Source organism: Amblyraja radiata, chromosome 14, assembly GCF_010909765.2.
Source record: "Amblyraja radiata isolate CabotCenter1 chromosome 14, sAmbRad1.1.pri, whole genome shotgun sequence".
Classification (NCBI taxonomy): domain Eukaryota; kingdom Metazoa; phylum Chordata; class Chondrichthyes; order Rajiformes; family Rajidae; genus Amblyraja; species Amblyraja radiata.
In genome coordinates, this window is record NC_045969.1 from 14,299,168 (window position 1) to 14,323,598 (window position 24,431).

General features: G+C 38.4%; 1 protein-coding gene across 10 annotated transcripts in view; it reads left to right on the plus strand.

Moving 5' to 3' along the window:
* Positions 1–32: 32 nt before the first annotated feature.
* synj1 (synaptojanin 1) overlaps positions 33–24,431 on the plus strand; it is a 74,001-nt gene continuing 49,602 nt past the window's right edge. For 9 of the 10 annotated variants that reach the window (XM_033032574.1, XM_033032580.1, XM_033032581.1 and 6 more), the window contains exons 1-10: positions 33–170; positions 770–916; positions 12,083–12,169; positions 12,702–12,969; positions 14,401–14,626; positions 15,979–16,062; positions 19,580–19,641; positions 20,676–20,772; positions 22,544–22,716; positions 22,806–22,887. In XM_033032574.1, coding sequence (XP_032888465.1) covers positions 787–916; positions 12,083–12,169; positions 12,702–12,969; positions 14,401–14,626; positions 15,979–16,062; positions 19,580–19,641; positions 20,676–20,772; positions 22,544–22,716; positions 22,806–22,887 — 1,209 coding nt within the window. In that variant the 5' untranslated portion in view covers positions 33–170; positions 770–786. The remainder of the gene's footprint in view (positions 171–769; positions 917–12,082; positions 12,170–12,701; positions 12,970–14,400; positions 14,627–15,978; positions 16,063–19,579; positions 19,642–20,675; positions 20,773–22,543; positions 22,717–22,805; positions 22,888–24,431) is intronic. The other variant, XM_033032577.1, reaches the window with a different exon arrangement.

Below are 24,431 nucleotides of genomic sequence, written 5' to 3' on the forward strand. Positions count from 1 at the left end.
CCCGCACCCCGGTTTCTAGGAAGTGACGACAGCGCCGGTGGGTGACGGACAAGAAGCGGAGGTCGCTGCGGTGTTTGAGCGCTGCGGAGGCGCCACCGTCGCTAACGCTGTCGTCGCCGCCTCAGTGGACAGAAGGACGCCCGAGCTGCTCGCAGACCATCGGTGTCCAGGTTTGTTATTGCGAGTCGGGCATTTAAATCCCCCTTGGGATAGGTGATCGAGGGAGAGGATGGAGCCCTGCAGAGAAATGATCTCCGCCCGCATTGTAACTACCGGAAATTATTTACTTTCCTTATCGTATTTTGCTCGGTTGCTGCCCAGTGGGATTCTCCCCACCCCGTCAACTTGACAGGCCTTTCATTCTGCAAACCGAATTAAAACCCGCCCCACCTCCAGACGATTTGGGTCTTCGGAAGGCACTTGTTTGGAGGTGGCTGATAATTTGCTGACAGTCAGCCAAAATGCTTCAAACCAACTGCATGTTGACAGCTGTGATTTGCCCTTGAGAGCAAACCGATTTCGGAAATGATCGATAATGTTTAAGAAATCTGTTAATATTTAATGTGTAGGACGCTACAATGGAGGGAGATTAACAAACGTGACCTGTTTGCGTAATGCATTTGTTCCAAGGCAAACCAAATGTGCAAAACGGAAATTAGAAGATGAAAATTTAGCTTTTAAAAATTGCAGTGTATGTGGTCTGACGATGTTTGCATGAATTTGATGACCACTGGGTGATCTAAAACTGTGCTTTCTCTTATCTCTGCAGACAGGTTATTGGAGAAGATGGCATTTAGTAAAGGATATCGTATCTATCACAAACTGGATCCACCACAGGGTCCTTATAGTGTAATAGTAGAAACCCGAAATCGAGATGATTGTTTGATGTTTGAGTCCGGAGCTGTGGCTGCTCTGTGTAAGTAATAAATGCAGCCTAATTCGATTTTAGGTGGTTTCGTATTCTCAATGGATATTTTCCTAGTTAGAAATGTTTCAGTAGTGTCTTGATTATTGGTGATGTCAAATGCTTCAAATGATCCATTTGATCTTTAAAATTAAGATATTTGGATTCACTTACCTCTGCTGAACACTTTTACACTTAATATATGCATTAACAGCATGTTTTGACTGTGAAGTCTTTGCCTTTCTGGATCATGGCGTTTTTGCTCCTTATAAAGAGATTGTTGGAACTGTAAAATCATTTGTACTTCACACTGTTTCATCAAAGCTGTTCCGAGTAGAGAATTCCAAATACTTGTCATTCTCTGAGTGAAGAAATTTCTTCTAATTTGTATCCAAAATGACCTAGCCTGTTGTGAAATAGTGTCCCCCTGCTCTGAAAAACATTGTTATATATGCATACTGGGTGTAATTTCCACCACATTGCTGTGCCCACAACGAAATGTCAAGACTCTTTAATGTTGCAGCTTTCTCCTCCCTGCACCCGCCCCCCCCCCCCCCCCCCCCCCATTCAGTCTGATGAAAGGTCCTGACCCAAAACGTCACCCAGTCTTGTTCACCAGAGATGCTGCCTGACCCGTTGAGTTACTCCCTGTCTTTTTTGTAAACCAGCATCTGCAGTTCCTTATGTCTCCTGTTCAATGTTCGAAAGCTTTGATTGCAATACTGATATTGGGAGCTCAATGCTTGAGGAAATTGTAACAAAATTTTGAAGCATTGTAGTACTCGTTGACTTCTATTAATCAAATCTTCAAGGGCTTGTAAATATTATTGAAAAACAATGTTGCTAGTGTGAAGAATATTAATGTATTACCATGTAAGAAAATACATGGTAAGCAAGGCTGGTCCATTTATCTCCTGTGATTAATACCACAAGATAGAAAGTGACTGATTGGCACTGTTTTATGATATGGAATTATATATTGTTAGCTAATTTACTCTGTCTGAATAATATTAATAATGTCTCCAAGACTCGGGAGTATTTCTGGAGTTGACTTTGGTTTGGTCACACAGATTAATTACATATGTTGGTTTATGTCAGTCTAGTGTTACATATATCTCAGTTTATTAAAAATAATGTTTTAGTGGTGATCCTTTGTTTAATTATATTTCAGTTAAACTTTTCTTTCACATTTATTTTTAGAACTTTGCATTGATTTTAGAATTAGATTAAGAATTCTATTTGTAATTATTTGTGTGCAGTTTGAAGGGTTGTTCTTTTAAAAAAAAAAAAAAGAAAAATCGAAGGACGTATTTTTATTGTGCTTTTCATGTGTCTTTCAATGTTGTTAAGCACATTAGTCAGTGATGTATGTTTACATAATCTCCCTACATCTTGAAATCTGAAAGGAAGCAGGGAATGGGCTACTTTGATGAAAATAAATGGAATCTATTCACAAAACTGATTTTGGCTGACTAATTTCCTTGGTAAACCTCTTAAGCAGCACTGCCACCGAATGTGATGTTTGCATGTAATGTGACATTTGCCAAGCCAGATCTTTAGAAGGTTTACATTTTGTCAGGGAAGAGATTTTTTTTGTTTACTGAGATTGAGATTGCAGAGTGCTATTGCAGAAGCAAGGTTAGTTTTTTCAAAACGTTGTGTTGCTGACTTTTTCTTAAAATATTTCCTTTACTACAACAGTTTGCTGTTCAGATGTTTAAAAGCTGCAAGGAATTAAGAAATAATTAAAATGTAATAATTTTTAGTTGGAAGAATGAGCTAAAGTGATTAAAATTCAAAAGGTGTGCAGTAACAGAAAGGTCTAGATGCATGTGTCCTTATAAATGGTAGGACAAATTGAGAAAGCTGCTTTTAAAAGGCTTATGGTTTCCTTGGCATGTAAATAAGCATGGAGTGCAAAGATATAGAAGATATGGTAAACTTAAACAAAATATAAATTGTTCCCAGTTTTGGTCATTATGCTTTAAAAAAAGTATCAAGCTCTTGTATAACATGGAGGAAATATTTACAAGGATGATATTGGGATGAAAACCTTTTTATTTCCACGATGAGGTTAGAAAAATAGATTGTCATCTTCTGTGAGATTTGCTAGAAGTATTAAAAATTGTAAATCTTTGATAAAGTAAGAATAAATTATTTCCATAGGCAGTAGAGTCAGTAATCATAATGTCTGATATAAGATGATTGGCAACAGAACCAGAGGCGACGTGCAGTTTTTTAATGTAGTAAGTTATGATCGGGAATGCACTATTGGTATGGGCTTTGGAAGTAATTTTAATAATACATTCCAAAATGAAATTGTATGAATACTTAAAAGAGAAATATTTGCTAGATGGCACGAACAGAGAATTGGCACCGAGCCAAATAGCTTTCTGCAATTCTTGAAAAATGTTTCTTAAGATGTATTTGAGAATATATTATTTGTTTACATTGACATTGTAAGAATGTTGTGCTGATTTCCAAAAGTAACTATCTGTTTTCCTTGTTTGTTGCTAGTACTCATTGGCATTGTTTCTACCATACAAAGCGGGGTGTGATTTCTAGGACGCATCACCTGAGAAATAGTACAGAAGGAAGTCATATGGCTCTCCAAATCTGCTTTCATTCTTTAAAATAATTTAACACTTGACTCATATGTGCAGAACTTGAAATGATAATACTTTTGCTCAATATAGTATTTGTGTCATGCACATAGGCTTATCAAAGTGAGAAGAATAAATACCAAGAACGTTTTGTATATATTATGAAGTTACTATGTTGTTCTTCGTTATGTTTATGGCAACATGTGATTTGAAAAAAATTATCAACTTCATTTCTGGGACTAGTCAGTGACAATGCCAAGATACATATGTGAAAATAAATGTCTTGGGGAAGAGTTTTGTGTTGTCTCTTCAGGAATTTAAATGTAACTTTTAAATGTATTTATGTTGACACGTATTTAAGTAAACATTTTTCATGCATTTTATTTCATGAGTAATAAATATGTTTCTATGTATAAGATTGGTGTTATGATTTGCATATAATATTTGAAAACTGACTGTAGTTTGCAGCCATCTTTTTTCAGGCTGGCTGAAGGGACCCAGTACAGCTATAAACTGTATATTTTATAGAATCATAGAAAACAAAACAGTCTTCAGCCAAACTCGTCCATACTAACCAATGTGCCCCATTTAAAAAAGATGGTGTCTAATCTAATGTAGTGTCTACTTAAGAAAGGATGTACTAGCCCTGGAGGCAGTGCAGCGAAGGTTTACAAGATTAATTCCTGCAATGAGGGGATTTACATATGAGGAAAGGTTAAGTAGGCTGGAACTCTACTCTTTGGAGTTTAGACGAATGAGAGGCGATCTCATTGAAACGTATAAGATCGTGAGGGGCCTTGATCGGGTGGATGCACCGAGGATGTTCCCAATGATCGGGGAAACTAGAACTAGGGGACATAGTTGCAGAATAAGGGGGGGCTCTTTTAAAACTGAGATGAGGAAGAACTTCTTCACCCAGAGGGTGGTTAATTTATGGAATTCACTGCCCCAGGGAGCAGTGGAAGCAGAAACATTAAATATATTTAAATCTAAAATAGATGTTTTTTTAGCTGCCAAGGGGATAAGGGGCTACGGGGAGAGGACAGGGATATGGACCTAGGTATGGTTAGTATAGTAAGACCTGAGTGATCTCCTGGACAAGTGTCGATCGCCTGGATTGGGGTCGGAGAGGAATTTCCCGGATTTTTTTCCCGAATTGGACCTGGGTTTTTATCCGGTTTTTTGCCTCCCCCAGGAGATCACGCGGTTCTTGGGGTGGAGAGGGGAGATAGCGGTATAAAGGGGAGGGTAGTGTCTTGTGTTCTGTGTCTTGTGTCTACTGTTTGTGGGTAAGGGTGTCTGTTTAGTGTTCAGCCATGAGCGAATGGCGGTGCGGGCTCGACGGACCTGGTGGTCTACTCTCGCACCTACTTTCTATGATTCTATGATTCTATGAGTCCCATGTTTGGCCCATATCCCTCTAAATCTTTCTTATCCACGTACCTGTCAAAATGACTTTTAAATGTTGTTATTGTACCTATCTCAATGACTTCCTTCAGCTGCTTGTGCCATGTACTCGGAACTCTCCGTGTGAGTAAGATACCCATCTAGTTCCTCTTGCATCTTTCCGCTCGCTACTTAAACCTACATTTTTTAATCCTTGATTTCCCCTACCCTTGGAAAAGGACTGTGCACTAACCCAATATATGTCACTCATGATTGTATGCATCTATATAAGATCACCCTACAGTTTTCTGCACTCCAAGGAATAGTCCTAGTTTGTCAACCCTCTCCAAAAACATATTTTGCCTTTGAGTATGGCAACATCTTCATAAATTTTCTCTGCACTCTTAATGGCATATTTTTCTTTTGCCCAAACTGAATACAATACTCCCAAGTGCTGCCTCACTACATCTTATACAACTATGACATATTGTCCCAACTTCCATACTCAATTTTTTGACTGAAGGCTAACATGCCAAACATTTTCTTCACCACCCTATCTACCTGTGACGACACTTTGAGGGATCTATGTACTTGTACTCCTCAATCCCTGTGGTTTGCAGCCCCCCCAGGGCCCTACCATTCACCTACTTGTGACTGGTCTGTCCTGGTTTGACTTCTCATTAAAAGGAAGCAAATTCACTCAACATTTCGGTTTCTAACCCAGGCATGCTTCATTACCTCTCGATAGGCTCCTTTTCAACTCACCAGGGCCCTGCTTTCCCATTCCCTTTAAACTTGCTTTATTTACTGTGTTCCCTTTAAACCCACGTCATTCAATGAAAAATGAATTACATTGGTGCATAATATTTTTTTAAATAATACATTTTAAATGCATTGGTGAGAATAATATCAAATAGTCAGAAAATCTATCAGCCTGGCACCACCAATATCCTGAGGGTTCCAGATTATCAGTTTTACTCAGCCTCACGTTCTTCCCATCAAAGTATTTTTCATCCATTACATTTCATCTGTCTAATTCCTCCAATTTGCCTTGTTCTATTGTTACTACCTGAAACTTTTAATCTCCAGTAGCAGCCAAAGGCAAGTCACGAATAAATATCAGAAGATGTGGGTCCAGCATTGAACCCTGGGAAATTCCTTTCCCCCCCCCTCCCTTGGTCTGAAAAGCAGCTGTTTACTGTGATTCTGTTTTCTAAACTAACATTTACCATCCTGCTTTTGTCTTTTTTAGTCTGTTGGCTTACGTGCTAGTTAAACATGCCTTTTCAAAATCCATAAATACTACATCAACAACATCAGCTTCAATAATCCTCTGTTACATCAAAGGTTTTCAGTAGATTAGTTGAACACAATTTGCCTTTTGCACATTGGTTTCATTAATGAATTCATACTCAATCCAGTTACACTTTTTTTTAAATCCCAGGCCAGCGTTTCTAACATATTTCAGTTCACCTGTGTAAAACTGGTGAAGGGATAAGGTTTTAAGGGATAATGTTTAGTAGAAACAAAATAATTACATGTTTTAATTGCCATTTTACTTTCAACTGAAAATATGGTATTTTCATTGTCCTTTCTTAACCATATATTGGTATTTGGTTAGAAAATGTAATGAGAATGAATGAATATAAGGATTCAATTGGAAATATAAAATATTTTGTACCAAAGATGTCAAAAGAGCTAGTCAACATTTTAAACATAATTTTTTTTTAGTTATATTTCTTGTTCAAAGATAACCATACATTATTGAGGCAGACTTGTCCTGAATAATTATACAAATTAATCTATTCTGTTCCAGCTGCATCATTGATTGATGGTGAGTCATAATACAGCATGGAAACGGGACCTTTGGCCCTACTCACCAATGCTGATCAAACGGCCCTATATAAACTAATCTCATTTGTCAGTGTATATCTAGCTAAACCTTTCCTATCCATGCATCAGTCAAAATGTGTTTTAAATGTTGTTATTGTAACTGCCTCAACTAATTCCTCTCAAAGCTCATTCCATATACCCACTACATCTTTTCAATGTGCGCAGTTCTTGGGGCAGTTCTTGTAAGTTGGTTTGTTTGGTACTACTTGTTTACAAGACAGAAAATTGTGCATCGCTTAGGTTTGGACCACATCATACTGAAATGCAATATTGATGGAATGTTGCATTATCAGATGTGCTAGCTATTGGTTGAGACATCAAATTGTTCAGATAAAATAAACAATCCTTTTAAATAGAGGCAGAATGCGCTTTGGATGCTGGCCAAATACACTCCCTGTCACCTTTATCAAAAATGGTAATTAATTTCAATTGCTGTGTCTGTTCTTGAAGTGCACAGTAGGTTATTGCTTTTTGCCTACGTAACTATGATTGCACTTTAACAATAATAAATAGACTATGAAACGGAAAGGAACATCATGTTTTGAAATCCGATATGAATGCCATATCTTTCTTTGTTTGCGGATGACACAAAGCTGGGTGGCAGTGTGAACTGTGAAGAGGATGTTAGGAGGTTGCAGGGTGACCTGGACAGGTTGAGTGAGTGGGCAGATGCGTGGCAGATGCAGTATAATATAGATAAATGTGAGGTTATCCACTTTGGCGGCAAAAACAAAGGCAGATTATTATCTCAATAGGGTTAGGTTAGGTAAGGGGGATCGGAGGAGCAGCGAGACCTGGGCGTTCTTGTACACCGGTCACTGAAAGTTGGCTTACAGGTACAGCAGGCAGTGAAGAAAGCTAATGGAATGTTGGCCTTCATAACAAGAGGATTTCAATATAGGAGTAAAGAGGTTCTTCTGCAGTTGTATAGGGCTCTGGTGAGACCACATCTGGAGTATTGTGTACAGTTTTGGTCTCCTAATTTGAGGAAGGACATCCTTGTGATTGAGGCAGTGCAGCGTAGGTTCACGAGATTGATCCCTGGGATGGCGGGACTGTCATATGAGGAAAGATTGAAAAGACTAGGCTTGTATTCACTGGAGTTTAGAAGGATGAGGGCATCTTATAGAAACATATAAAATTATAAAAGGACTGGACAAGCTAGATGCAGGAAAAATGTTCCCAATGTTGGGCGAGTCCAGAACCAGGGGCCACAGTTTTAGAATAAAGGCGAGGTCATGTAAGACTGAGGTGAGAAAAAAAACTTTCACCCAGAGAGTTGTGAATTTATGGAATCCCCTGCCACAGAGGGCAGTGGAGACCAAGTCACTGGATGGATTTAAGAGAGAGTTAGATAGAGCTCTTGGGGCTAGTGGAGTCAAGGGATATGGGGAGAAGGCAGGCATGGGTTATTGATAGGGGACAATCAGCCATGATCACAATGAATGGCGGTGCTGGCTTGAAGGGCCGAATGGCCTCCTCCTGCACCTATTTTCTATGTTTCTATGTTTGATGCATTTGCAAAGAGAGCTCATCAACACCTCTACTTCCACAGAGGTTTGAGGACACTCGGCATATTGCTGAATATGTAATCAAATTTCTGCAGATATATGGTGGAGAATGTACTGACTGGTTGCATCACTGCTTGATTTGGTAACTTGAATGCCCACAAATGAAAGAGGCAACAGAAAATGGTGGACAGTGCTCAGTCCACTATTGCTGGCCGCTGCAGGAATCATTGCCTTAAAATGCAGCTAATATCAAAGACCAACAACACCCTGGCCCACTCTCATCTCGATGCTACCAATGGGAAGAAGTATAGGAGCCTGAGAACCGTTATGTCCAGGTTCAAGAACAGCTTCTCCCATCAACTATCAGACTCTTGAACCACATTGCTCGAGCCTAACCACAATCCCAACTCAGCTCCAAGCTACTGTGGACTTTGTATAAGATTGCACTACGTACATCCGCTTCCACTATTATGGTCTGGTGTCCTTGTATAACTGATAATTTACCATAGATAGATACATGTGTAGCAGGGAACTGCAGATGCTGGTTTAAACCCAAGATAAATAGAAAATGCTGGAGTAACTCAGAGGCAGCATCTCTGGAGAGAAGGAATGGGTGATGTTTCGGGTCGAGACCCTTCTTCAGACTGTGTGTCTACTGCCATTTACTTTATACTGTGTATCTAGTGCCATTTCAACAACTTTTCCGCTGAGAGAATTGGTTGTATGCCAAAGATGATAACGAACCATATTACATATTAAAGTACAGAATTTATCATATTGTTCATTGTGTTGTTGCAGCAAAGGGCCTGTATTAATGCAGCAAGTTAAACAAAAAATAGTTTTGGCAATTAAACACTTGACTCTTGACTATTTGAACTAACAAAAAAAGGAAGTTTGTTTACAGCAGCATTGTCATAATTTCTCTGGCCTGTATACTGTGTCTACTGCCATTCCAACAACCTTTCCCCAGAGAGAATTGGTTGCATCCCAAAGATGATAACAAACCATATTACATATTACAGTACAGAACTAAGGACAATTAATTGAATGGCTGGGCTAAGATACAAAAAGGAGATGGTAGGAGAGTAAAAGTAAAGCAGACTTGTTAGGATTTAAAAAAATTTAGTCTTGTTGAGATAGATTTCTGGACTTTAAAGGAATCAAAGGAGTTTGCCCTTTAAATACTTTCACTTTCCATACTTATAACATAGAAAATGGTCATTTGGACAATCAAGTCCATGATCAATCCCATTCCCCCACTTTTCTTTCATACATGCCCATAAATACCCCCTGATACTCCTGCCACCCACTAGCACTGGAAGCAATTTGGAATAAAAAGTAACTAAATAACCAGCACGTCTTTAGGATCCGAGAGGAAACCAGAGCACCTGGAGGAAATCCATGCAGTCACATGAGAACATGCAAACTCATACAACATTGTTTGCTGAAGCCGTGAGACAGCTGCACTCTCAGCAATGCCACTGAGTTTCCTAGTTTATGGGACTAGTAGAGTGATAGAAGATCACCCCATGATCTTGATTAATGATCAAAGAGTCAAATGGCCTATTTCTGTTTTTGATTCTTGTGTTCTATTTTTCCTTCTTGTTAATGGGTTGGATATGGAGTTTAACTTTGAAATGTAGCTATTAACACTCTTAAAGCTGAAAGTTACAAGTCTGTCAATTTGACATTGGACATCAGACTTTCTACTTGAAATCGGTATAGTACATAACTGTTCCATGTAGAATTTTAAGGCATAAGAAATAACCTTGAAGTTCCCTGTTAAAATATCAAGAAAGGAGATTAAGTGTTGCAATTGGTGATTTATTATGGTAGCAAATGTACTTCATTTCCTTTTTGGGTTCCCAGCGAATGTACAGTTTCAGATTGTGGATGTGCTGAGCAAGAATCGGAACCATTCTGATCAGTTAGTGTTACTTCCATATTTAACATGTTAGTTACTGTAGATTATGTATTTGAAGGCATTTAGATGATGTATTAAAGGAGATTTGAGGAAAAATATTTTCACCCAGAGTCATGGTGATGTTAACAAGATGATTTGTCATATCGAATTTGTAGTGCTTGATTTGTAAGATTATGGACAGAGAGGTGCAGAGTTATTTTGGCGTTCTTTTGGCCTGTATACTCACAATTAGCCAAATGACCTGCTTTGGTACTAGAAATATCTATATTTTTCCCCTGAGATCCATGTGCATCGTTCTTGTCATTTGATATATTTAAGTAATTTTGATCCATTTTTCTTTGATTCTTCCAGGTTTTAAGGAGTATATTTGATATTTAGATGCACAAACGATCCTGGAATAGTAAACAATATTCTAATGCACCTGAAAGTTAAATTATATTTGATTGAAACAATCTTATTTCTGACTTTAGATGGCATGTTTAAGTGGATGTGAAATCCTAGAATGTCAAACCCTACAATAGAATTTTTTTGAGGTTTTGCATAGCATTTTCTTACAGTGATTTTTGATTCTCTTGGTTTATTTAGAATTATAAATTTGCAACCACTCGGGATGTTTTGTTTTTGGCATGTTTCTTTTCCTGGATATTAATTGCTACTTAATCTAAGAACTTAATAAACTTTTAAATTGTTGATGGATTGGCAATAGATCACCGGCAGATATAATAAACTGAGTTTATTTTTAGTTGGATTAAATTAAATGCATATCAGCAAAGATCATATTTCCTGTGTTCAGGCTTTGCTAAAATGATGAGTGAACTGAAAATTGCAATCTTATTCCTTAAAAGCAATAGATAAGTAAAATGTTAAAAAATAATATGCAATCATTTATCTATTTTAATCATTTTTGTTTTGTTTAGGATTGAAGATTCTCTATCACTTGTTTGGGCAGGGTGCAGACTTTAGGATTGGTCCATTTTCATAATACAGATAAATGGAGTTTCCTACTTGCAAGTAGGAACCTCCAAGCCCCAATTGTAGGACATTAAAATAGGCACAGCCATTGGAATGTTACTTCCGAGTGCTGCTTGTTGTTTAAACTAGAAGATTGTTTTTTGACTAATTGAGGGTTTCACTTTACTATTTCAATTTAAAATGGCATTTCTAACAATGTAGTTCTTACTAAGGTATTCTTGTAATATTTCAGTCTGTAGTACGTCTGGCTAAAAGAGTAGAGATGAAGACTGATACTTAAACTTTAATATATCTTTGAAAGGGACATTGCCAGTGCCTACCCTGCTTTTCTCGTCCTTCTGGAATGTCTTTAGGTTGATTATTTTAAGTTACCTTCCCTTACTCCATGGCAACCAATATGTTAAATGTCTGCCTGGCTGTCATGTATGAGTCAGAATTTATTCTAGTTGCGTAAGAAGAACAGAATTTTATGACATGTTTATGATATTGAGCTCATATCCCATACCCATATACAACAACATACTAAGGCTAACCATTTCATCATTTATAATATGGCCTTTTTTTGATCCCATTCCAAGCCTGTATCTACCCTGTCATCCTTGGATCTTCCATCTTAAAAGTTAATTCCATGAAACTACTGCCACTTTATGTTGCGTTACACTTTTGATCGCAGCACATTCTTCCCCTTAATCCCCTGGGTTTACTATCTTTTTCTAATTCGCATAGCATACTTCATTCATTTTACTGAGTTATTTCATTCTTTTTCTCTTGAATATTAATTGCCAAAATAACAAGATAGAAACAATTGTTTTTATTTTTAAAGACGATATTTTGAAGATTTGATGGTAGTTATCTGCTCACCGATTTCAAATATTTCTGTTTTATACAGCGTCAGCAGAGAAAGAAGCTATCAAAAACATGTACACAAAGCTCCTAGATGCTTATGGCCTTTTAGGTGTTTTGAGGTTGAATCTTGGTAAGTGGCTTAGTTGTCTTTGATAATGAATAGAATTTTGGTTATAACTAATTTCAATATGACCACATTGATAACTATAATCTTGAGTCAACCATTCTGCTTTCTATCAGTTATCTGAAATGTTTGAATGTAGTTTAATTTACAGATGCAGCATGGAAACAGGCCCACAGAGTCCACGCCAATTAGTGATACACTAGCACTATCCTACAAACTAGGGACAATTTACAATTTTTACCAAAGCCAAATTAACCTACAAACCCGCACGTCTTTGGAGTGTGGGAAGAAACCAAAGCACCCGGAGAAAACCCACGCGGTCAATGTGCAAACTCCGTACAGACAGCACCCTTAGTCAGGATTGAACTCAAGTCTCAGGCTCTACCACTGCTTCACCATGCCACCCCTGTTGATGTTTTAATTTGAAAATAATCAAATTATCAAAACTTGAGTTTTGTATGTCTAACTAAATGGCCATTAAAACATTCGTTGGAGTTACTTTTTTGTCTGCAAACATGAGTGTATTTCTATTTCGTAGATGACAATATGTTACATTACCTTGTGCTGGTAACTGGCTGCATGTCGGTGGGAAAGATACAAGATTCTGAAGTCTTCAGAGTCACCTCTACCGAGTTCATTTCTCTTCGAAATGAACCACTGGATGAGGAGCGCATCTCTGAAGTACGCAAAGTTTTGAATTCTGGAAGCTTCTATTTTGCTTGGTCTTCCAGTGGCGTCAGTCTGGATTTGAGTTTGAATGCTCATCGTAGATTTCAAGAGCATTCAACGGATAATCGATTTTTTTGGTGAGTTGGGTTTTGTGTCAATCCTAAACTTGAAGAACCATAAAACTATAATAAAGATTTGTGTATTTGCAGTGGTTTGCATCCTTTTAAAATTGCAAAACTCTTTCAAAAATAATTAAAGTGGAAAACTATTGTTTGTATTGGGGCCATGAGATTGCTTTGGAGATAAACAATATTTGACTGAAGGACTGTATATCCAAGAGAACTATTTTAAATTTTCAGCACCTTGAATGGTGATGGTAGATATTGATCACAGAGCATCAAACATTACAAAGCACAGGCTAATGGCATTTCACTGAAATGAAGCGTGACTTAGTAGGAGCTGGAAAATTTATTGTAGAATATATTAACGATTACTTCTAAATGTAATTCCCTGTGAACTAGGGATATAGGTCAGATATGAAATCCCAAATTCATTCCTTGCCATCTCAAACCCATCATTTGTATTATCACTTATATGTGCAATTTAAAGGGAATTTGATGACTTTTTTTGTGGAGGACCAGTAGGAACAAATGTCAATGTTTTCTGTTTACTATAGTTCTGTCCATGTTTAACCAAGATGATAAGCATGCACCTGGATGCGCAGCATATGTTCTTGATTAAATTAGATTCCCTATTTCTCTGCCCTCCTGCCTCTACATAAAGCTCTAAAGTCACAAAGCTTGAAATTATTTTGGCCTGTGAGCTTGTGAATTTACGTTCCCATCCACCTGCCAACCTGATGACTGATACAGCTTGTATTTGAAGATGTTGGTCTGAGAAAAGGGAAAATGGTCACAGCAGAGTAAATGTTGTCTTATCCCAGTTCCCAGCCATTGTCCTGCACGCTCATTTCTCATTAGAAATGGAAACAAATGACTGGTTTCACTGTTCATACAATAGATGTAACCAATTTTTCAAATGTATGCTTGGTGAAGACGTTGAGATGGTTTATGTGTGGAATGTTGAAATGTTTTGAAACATAAGGAGTCAACTTCAGTAAGATGTCGCATAATTTATCCTGATGCAAACAAAATAACAAATCAGTTGTTCCTTAGTCCGGTTACTTACAAAGCCAGCTTTTAGACCCCTTGAAATTAGTCTGCAGACCACTAGTTTGAAATAATTGATCTTTAATACTTGGTCCAATGTTCTTTAACATGTGTCGAAAAAATATAAATTATTTTGTTTGTTATTTACAAAAAAATAGAAATTTTTTGTATTGCTAATTTAACTGTCATGTCTATAATTTTTAAGTATGATTTCAAGCAAATATTTGGTAATGTGAATCTAAGGAATTTTAAATAGTAAAAAACATGTTGCTCTATAAAGAACCTTCCATTAGTTTAAAAATGATTTTTAGAATCCAATGTACTTCTAATATTTTGCTCTAGAATTACCACCCGTGACTAGAAAAAAATGTAATTTGATCATTTTTTAATATCTCCTAGGAATCAGGCATTGCATTTGCACCTGAAACATTTTGATGTGAATTGTGATGAATGGGTGCTGAGACTCATGTGTGGAGGAGTGGAAATCAGGACAATCTATGCTGCTCACAAACAAGCAAAGGCTTGTTTAATTTCACGTCTCAGCTGTGAAAGAGCGGGAACAAGATTTAACGTACGGGGAACAAATGACAATGGACAAGTAGCTAACTTTGTTGAAACAGAACAGGTACAATACGTCTGAGTTTGTCCTTTCTTTTGATAGCCTTTATTTGATGTGTAGTACAAACAAATTAAACCTTGATTTTTACATGTAAGCTTGTTTTAAATCCAAAAGCTAAAGAAGCAAATGTACAAAAAATATCCGTTTCTTTTACAAACACGATTGTAAACTAAGTTAAGAACAAAAGTTAAACAACTTTGACTGAAAATTATGAAACCCACTTTGTGAGATCAGATGTGTGCTGATTTAGAATATGCAATATACAGTATCACAACCTTTCACCTAATTAATTTTGTGATAGAAATAACCTCCAATAGTACAATAAAGTTGCCCATCTGGCACCACCAAAGTCCCGGGCATGCTAGATTAATGGAGTTTTACTGTATATTGAAGTGGATAACACAGTATGTGCTGAGAAGCGTATCCCTTATCTAGAGTAGGGACAGATGCCGAACATGGACAATGATAAGATTATGAAGAAAAATAAAAATTACTTAATTTAATAGGTTGTGCTTCTTCAGAATTGTTATTTTATTGGGTCCCAGATGCTGATCCATTGAACAAAATGTACTGACATTGCTACAATTTGAACAGTGTGAGAAATAAGAACAAAGGGACATGGAAGGAAATTTGTTTTTATTAGTTCAACCATTGTTTCACTGAATCTCCTACTTCCCATTTTCCTTTAAGGTTCGTAGATTCTCTTAAGGGCCTGATTATCAAGCATTCACTGGATAAATTAGCTTTTATAATTCATTTTTGGATTAGGGAATTACTGTTTTATGTTTATGTTCCTTTGCATTGCATTTCTGTCAAAAGTAACATTTAGTTTGTTGTCCACAAAATAAAACCTTGTTTAATTGTCAAGGTGGGTTTAAGAATCTATTTCATCACTTGATCTGCCATCTACCATTTCATCATCCCGTCTCTTCTTTCATCCACTGTTCTGGTAATACCAAGAATAATGAGGAAGAATCAAATTTAACTACGAGTTAAATAATTTCTACCTCGTGTTGGAAATTTGAAATGAAATAAAAACAAAATTCTGGGAATACGGTGTAGCTCAGAACAAAACATCTTTCAAGGTCAATGATGCTTCATCAGAAGTAAAATGTCACCAATTGAAACAAATTATGTTTTTCTCTCCGCAAATGCTATGAGGCTAACTGAAACTGCCAGTTTTTTCTGTTAACTAAATATAAATTTACTGTGATTTCTGTTATTTTTTCATTTGACATGATGTTTTTATTTAAACCTATATATTTTCAGACAATCGATGTTTTAAACGTAGTGATTTCTGGTTTTAACTCTTCTCTTCCACATCACTCAGTAATACTTTACTTTTTATTTCCCCATAGGTGATATTCTTAGATGATTGTGTCACTTCATTTATTCAGATCCGTGGTTCTATCCCATTGTTCTGGGAACAACCGGGACTTCAGGTTGGTCTTTTAAAATTATGTTGTAATGTATATTTGTAGTTTACATTTGTAGTGTAGAAAGCCACAAATAGATCTTGCTCTCTGCCATAAATTCAGAGGATATTTTGGTTTAGCTGCCAGTACTGGATTATAACTTGTGTTGACAGGTTTACTTTCAGTCCCATCTGTTGATCTCTGATATCTGGTTTAGATTAGAAGTAACACGGGTGGTCATTGTGATTCATATGACAAAGGCTAGTTTTGCTAATTGTCATTCTATGATGCTGCTGTCTTTGTAAATTGTTATTATTATTGAAAAAATGCATGTAATTGAATTCCAAATACAGGTGGTTATTCCATAAAGTGCTAGTCGTGTTCCTAAGAAACCTCATGCTATAGAAACTGGTGTTCTAAAAATAATTATGTAAATGGATAAAAAGGGTTAAGTGTTAGAGTTTCAGACATGCAATAACAAAGTTATTTTTTCATGCAGGATTTTCAAAAGAAAAAGGTCTTTTCAGTAGCAATAAGTTTGTTTTTATTCCTGCAGACTAAAATAACAATGGCTGTATTTTACTGTTTACTGTATCGCAACAACCTGGAGCTCAATGCTCTTAAGACAGTAGAATTGATTGTAAACTTTAGGAGGGCTCCCCCTCCCCTCACCCCACTCACCATCAACAACACCACAGTCCTATCTGTGGAGTCTTTTAAGTTCCTGGGAACCATCATCTCCAAGGACCTTAAATGGGGGGCCACCATCGACTCCACAATCAAAAAGGCACAACAGAGGATGTACTTCCTGCGGCAGCTGAGGAAGCACAATCTGCCACAGGCAATGATGGTCCAATTCTATACGGCCATCGTAGAGTCATCCTCACCTTCTCCATCATAGTCTGGTTTGGCTCAGCCACCAAGCACGACATCCGGAGGCTGCAGCGAATTGTCCGATCAGCTGAGAAGGTTATTGGCTGCAACCTTCCCTCCATTGACGAACTATACACTGCAAGGGCCAGGAAGCGAGCGGGTAAGATAATCTCTGACCTCTCTCACCCTGGCCACAAACTCTTTGAATCACTTCCCTCTGGAAGGCGACTCCTGACTGTCAAATCTGCCACAGCCAGACATAAAAACAGTTATTATTAATGTTTAATGTTTTGTGTGTCATTCCTAACTGTCACTGTATGTCATGTTGTCATTTGTGGGCGGAGCACCAAGGCAAATTCCTTGTATGTGAATACGTGGCCAAAAAATATTCATTCATTCATAAACTTATTCATTCAAAAGAGTATTATTGCACAAGCATCAATAGAAGCAATTGCCTGTCAATTTATAGTGACCACCCGTAGTCAAAGTATCAGCTGTGTTCTTAAGGGACAATAGTGTCTGATTAAGGAAGGTAGATTGCGCAAAAACATTTATTTTCTCGAGACTTTTCTTTCCCCCTAGATGGACGTTTTTCTGTATCTCAATTATACAGTGGCTTAAGTGTCTAGAGAAGAGTCATAACACAATATGTCGTCTGTCCATTTCCCAACACTGCAGCTGCCTGCCCTGCTGAGTTCCTCCAACAGTTTGTTTATCACTTAAAATTACAACATCTGCAGTCTCTGATGTTTCCATTTTAAGCAGTTCTCTCATTCAAAACCAAAATCGCATTATAACCAATTTGGCCTGTGTAATACAAATGATGTTCCCTAATTCATCACTTTCATTATATTCAATTCATGTTATGGAAACACGCATTATAGCAGATCTACTTGTAATGGAATGTATGAGCATGACTTAGCACCTCACGCTGCAAATATAAATTTACCCAACCTCTACATTCTTCAAAAAAAAATTATTTATAAAAATATTAGTTTCTATCAGTTTTGTGAACATCATGTACTTGTCAGTACCTCTTGGATAAGCTTTAGCTATGGATGCTGACACGATGTGTGATCTTGGTAAACATCAGGATCTAGTTTTTTTTTTTTTTTTTGCTCATTTCCGCACAACCATGAATGAGTATTTTGCATCCAAGTAGAAATTTTTGTGGCATTCCCTTTACTCCTATCTCTAACCCAAGGACATTATCTAATCATTGTACGTTATTGCTACTGCTCCAGCAGAGATCACTCAACTTCCAAGCTGGTTACCAAGCTCATGGAACTGGGCCTCTGCGCATCCCTCTTTAGTAGGGGACCGACAATCCTGTTCACATCAATGGGAAGAGGGTGAAGAGGGTCAATAACTTAAAATTCCTGGGCGTGCATATTTCCAAAGATCTTTCCTGGACCCAGCACACCGATGCAATTATAAAGAAGGCACATCAGCGACTCTACTTCCTGAGAAGATTACGGAGTTTCGGCACGTCGAAGAGGATTCTCCTAAAATTCTACAGGTGCACGGTAGAGAGCATTCTGACTGGTTGCATCGTGGCCTGGTTTGGCAACTTGAAAGTCCATGAACGAAAAAGACTACCAAAAGTTGTGACCACTGCCCAGTCCATCACCGGCTTAGACCTCCCCACTGTCGAAGGGATCTATCGTTATCGCTGCCTCAAAAAGGCAGCCAAAATCATTAAAGACCCACACCATCCTGTCCACACACTCATTTCACCATTGCCATCAGGAAGAAGGTGCAGGAGCCTGAAAAATACCATCCAGGTTCAGGAACAGCTTCTTCCCTACAGCCATCAGGCTATTAAACACAATAAGGATTAAGCTCTGCACTCTGAACTGCAAAAGACGATATTATTATTGCACTATATTTGTTATTTATTGAACTTTTTCTTTTTTTTCTCTTCCCCCGTTATGTACTATGTTTATATATTCACATATTCAGTTGCACTGCAGCAAGTAAGAATTTTATTGTTCCATCCGGGACATATGACAATAAAACACTCTTGACTCTTATCATAGATATATTAATCATTGTTTGTAGACGTGAATGTAAAGCCATGACGTTGTGGAACAAATATGGTTAGAATATTTATATTACATACTGTTAAATGTGATTTGCTTGAAAAGTCATCTGTGCTTACTGCAAACATCTCTTAAATGCTGCTATTGTAGCTACACTCTTCATGCCAGCATCAGTATGTAAACCTGTAGATAGGGCTGGCAGGAATCTTTTGTAAGAGAAAGGTAATAACAATGTGATTGACCACTGGAACGTAAACCTATTGTTGGGCTGATAAATAATATCAACAATGAGGTTTGGGTTGTGGCAGCGGCAGCTGAAATGGTGTGTGATATTAAAGTCTGGTGTTCGTCTGTGGTCTGAAGAAAGGTCTTGATCCGAAATGTCACCCATTCCTTCTCTCCAGAGATGCTGCCTGTCCTGCTGAGTTACTCCAGCATTTTGTGTCCATCTTTGGCTATTTGGCAGCCAGATTTAAAAGGAAGTAAACTGTTGTCTATAATTATTTTAGATAAAGTTCTATTCTACTTAATATATATCTAATTCTCATTCTAATTTTTCTTAATCAATATAATTTTAGCAGTTTTTAGTATTTGTTTAACTATCCTATAAATAATTTTGTTTCATTTAGGTTGGATCCCATCGTGTTCGAATGTCCAGAGGGTTTGAAGCCAATGCACCTGCTTTTGACAGGTATTGAAGTTGTAATTAATGACAATTACTATTATCAATTGAGCAATAGTAACAAATTTATATATTTTCAACAAAAAAAACTTACATTAGAATTTATTTTGAATATTACTCTCAAGACATTTGAGTAGGGGGCGCTGTCCTGTGTACGGCTGCCCTGCCAGCAGTTGTCTGTCTTTTCACCGTTTTATTTTTATTTTTAGTTAGATAAAGTGTTTTGTTTGGAGGTCTAGACTTTTTTGTGTGGGTGGGGGGGGGGGGGGGGGGGGGCAGGGGAAACTACCTTTCAGGGTCCCTACCTGGTCGGAGAGGCAGCTTTTCTCCGGGCTGCAGCTTCGACCCGCCCTCGCGGCCTACCAGCGGGCCTGGAGCGGCATTTCCTGTCGCGGACCGCCCAGAACCTCGGCTTCGGCGGCGGCACAGCGCTGGAGCGCTATCGTGGAGCGGGCGATGCCTTGCCTGGATCGCCGCGCTGGAGCTCCGGTGAGCTGAGACCGCCGGGTAAAACATCGCGGAGCTGCGGGACTGTGGAGCGGCCAGCTGCGGGCGGCGGCGCTGAACTTAACATCGGGAGCCTGGGATCTCTAGATGAGATCGCCAGTTGTGGAGCTCCAACCGGCGCGGCCTTGTTGGCTTCGGAAGCCGCGGCCTCCAGTATGGAGGCGGCCGTTCCAGGGTTCCAAGGCCGCTGTGAGGACTCCCCCGACGCCGGAGCACCACCACCCGGCGAGAACGGCCAGGAACATCGGGCCTCCGTAGAGGCAACTGTGGAGGCCTCAATAGGCCCGACTATGGGTGAACTGGGGTTGGGGATTGGACTTTGTGCCTTCCCTCATGGTGGGAGCCATTGTGGGGGGATGTTCTTTGTGTTTAAGACTCTCATTGGTGTTATGTCTGTATTCTTTCTTTGTGTGCTGCAAAATGGCAAAAAGCATTTCACTTCATTGCACCTCGGTGTATGTGAATGTGACCAATAAAATACCTTTGATACCTTTGAAGTCTCCATTTCCCAAAATATAATTATTACATTTTTACAGACATTTTAGAACACTGAAAAAGCTATATGGGAAGCAAACTATAATCAATTTGCTAGGAGTGAAAGAAGGAGAGCACATGCTCAGTAAAGCGTTCCAGGTAAGTGACTAAACATGATGTGAAAATAAGTTTGTAAATGTTCCAATCTTTAGGAAATTCAATGTATGGTATCTTAGTTCAAAATATTAAAATATAACTTGTGAACATTTTAAATTTGTGCTGCTTCCTTAAATACTTCCAATGGCTACTTTAAATATATGCATTTCAAGGAAATAGTTGCTTCCGGCTATATTCAAATAAGCCTAACAGTATTTGACCTGTTTTCAAATTCAGTCTAAATAAGTTATTTATTTCCTGCAATCTTTCAAACTACCTTCTGTTTCTTGTATTAAGTATATGTCATTGTTACGCGTCATTTGATTGGTAATGAACAGTTTATCTGTATTGATTAGGAAGGACGTTGATTTCTCAGTTTGTGGGAGTCACCAAATCTTAGTTGTGGCAACAAAAGTAGGGATAAGTTGGTCTTTGTGTCTCTATATTAAATAGAAGAAAGATGTGTCTCAGCTGCAACACCTTGTGATACATATACAGATTAGGCAGTAATGAAGTATAGGCAATAAATGGTTGTCTATTTTACACACTTTGTGATTTCTCCATTGATTTCAGTACTGTGGAAATGGCGTTATTACTATCTAAATGGCGTCAAGTTGGGAAAAGGGGACGTACAACGGGATCTAGGGGTCCTTGTTCATCAGTCTATGAAAGTAAGCATGCAGATGCAGCAGGCAGTGAAGAAAGCGATTTCTTCACTGTTATCTGAATGGCCTTTATAACAAGAGGAATCGAATATAGGAGCAAAGGGGTCCTTCTGCAGTTGTACAGAGCCCTAGTGAGACCACACCTGAAGTATTGTGTGCAGTTTTGGTCCCCTAATTTGAGGAAGGACATTCTTGCTATTGAAGGAGTGTAGCGTAGGTTTACAAGGTTAATTCCCGGGATGGCGGGACTGTCATATGCTGAGAGAATGGAGCAGCTGGGCTTGTACACTCTGGAGTTTAGAAGGATGAGAGGATATCTCATTGAAACGTATAGGATTGTTAAGGGTTTGGACACGCTAGAGGCAAGAAACATGTTTCCGATGTTGGGGGAGTCCAGAACCAGGGGCCACAGTTTAAGCCATTTAGAACGGAGACGAGGAAACACTTTTTCTCACAGAGTTGTGAATCTGTGGAATTCTCTGCCTCGGAGGGCGGTGGAGGCAGGTTCTCTGGATGCTTTCAAGAGAGAGCTAGCTAGGGCTCTTAAAAATGGCGGAGTCAGAGGATATGGGGAGAAGGCAGGAACGGGGGTACTGATTGGGGATGATCATCCATGATTCCATTGAATGGTGGTGCTGGCTCGAAGGGCTGAATGACCTACTCCTGCACCTATTGTCTATTGTCTATTGAATGGAATGCAGTAGTTCAGCTTGGGTACTTTTGCCTATTTTGTGGTGTAGCTTGATATAATTATTTAATAACTTTTGCAGGAAGTGAATGTAACTGGAATTCAGCTGAGGTTGCAACTGGGCTACCTATTGCATTAATCTGACAATTAATATCTAGGTTTATAGGATAGTTGTAAATTTGGACTAAATAACTGAAATGGAATGCAATTCATCCAGGAAAAGAATGAATGTGCTTTGGGAGTGAAGGAAATAAAAGAGGATATTGCGTACTTTTTTTTGGATGACCTTAATTTTAGTTTTAAACTCATGAATGAAAGATTAGTATTTAACAACATATGTTTGCATCTTTCAGATTAATATCTTCCAGTATTAAATAAAAGAGTGCCACTCTACCAACCTGAAATTATTTATTTTTGCCAGAGTCACCTGAAGGCCTCTGAACATGTTGCAGATGTTCCAATGGTGAATTTTGACTACCACCAGCAGGTAAAGGGTGGAAAGGCAGACAGACTTATAAGTGTACTGAAACCCAAACTGGACTCATTTCTGGAGGAGTGCGGCTTCTTTTATTATGATTCCCATGAAGTTCAAAGGTGAGCTAATTTTGCCTTCAAATTCTGAATGAAGAATTTCTATGAGAGATGTTAAACCAGTTTAACTTTCATCAAATGTTCTCTCTCAGGTCCCAGACTGGTACTATCAGAACCAACTGTCTTGATTGCCTTGACAGAACAAACAGCGTTCAGGCTTTCTTTGGACTGGAGGTATGTTTTAAGTTGTAGTTATTTATTCAATTGTTGCATTACAATATATCTATTGTTGCATTGTGGCAAGAACAGGAAAGTAGACTATTATCTGAATGGTGGCCGATTAGGAAAAGGGGAGATGCAACGAGACCTGGGTGTCATGGTACACCAGTCATTGAAAGTAGGCATGCAGGTGCAGCAGGCAATGAAGAAAGCGAATGGTATGTTAGCATTCATAGCAAAAGGATTTCAGTATAGGAGCAGGGAGGTTCTACTGCAGTTGTACAGAGCCTTGGTGAGACCACACCTGGAGTATTGTGTACAGTTTTGGTCTCCTAATCTGAGGAAAGACATTCTTGCCACAGAGGGAGTACAGAGAAGGTTCACCAGACTGATTCCTGGGATGGCAGGACTTTCATATGAAGAAAGACTGGATAGACTCGGCTTGTACTCGCTAGAATTTAGAAGATTGAGGGGGGATCTTATAGAAACTTACAAAATTCTTAAGGGGTTGGACAGGCTAGATGCAAGAAGATTGTTCCCGATGTTGGGGAAGTCCAGAACACGGGGTCACAGTTTAAAGATAAGGGGAAGTCTTTTAGGACCGAGATGAGAAAAACATTTTTCACACAGAGAGTGGTGAATCTGTGGAATTCTCTGCCACAGAAGGTAGTTGGGGCCAGTTCATTGGCTATATTTAAGAGGCAGTTAGATGCGGCCCTTGCGGCTAAAGGGATCAGGAGGTATGGAGAGAAGGCAGGCACAGGATACTAAGTTGGATGATCAGCCATGATCATATTGAATGGCGGTGCAGGCTCTAAGGGCCGAATGGCCTACTCCTGCACCTATTTTCTGTTTCTTTATTAAATAACTATAATCACCCATTTTCTTAATCTCTGTCCTTAAATTCCTTACTTCAAACCTGGGATATTGTTGCAACAGAAACATATTAACGACTATGTGGAGAATGTGAGAAAGTTCTGAGAATATTCCATATAAAATATAGTTAAGATAAAATGGTTGCATAAAGTTTAATTCATAAAATATTTTTTTTAAAGAGGGTACTGTGGTTAAGTTATTGGAGTAGTATTTGAAGGAGTATTGATTCAATCAATGTTTGAATCCTACTATGGCAATTTAAATTAAATTAAAACTGGAATAATAACATAATATCAATAATGGAGACCTGGAATACCTGGATTGTCATTGAAAGCCCAGCTAGTTCAATAATGACTCTTAGTAAAGGGAATCTTCTATCTGTACTGGTATGGCCCATCCAGACACATCGTTGTTGTTGAATATTAAATGTTCTTTGAAATGTCCGAGCAACCCACTCAGTTCAGGGTTACAACTAGGGATGGACATTAAATTCAGGCCTGTCCACATCTGTGAATGGATAAGCTATAATTATTTGCCAACAATTATTATACGTTTGAATCTATTGCTGATGGTATTGAGTCTATTGTGCTACAGATGTTTTATTATTGGATTCTTGCCTTGCATTTGCTTCACGTAGAAAAAAGTCTGATGTCAGTCTGGAAATACCATGAAAACTCATTTGT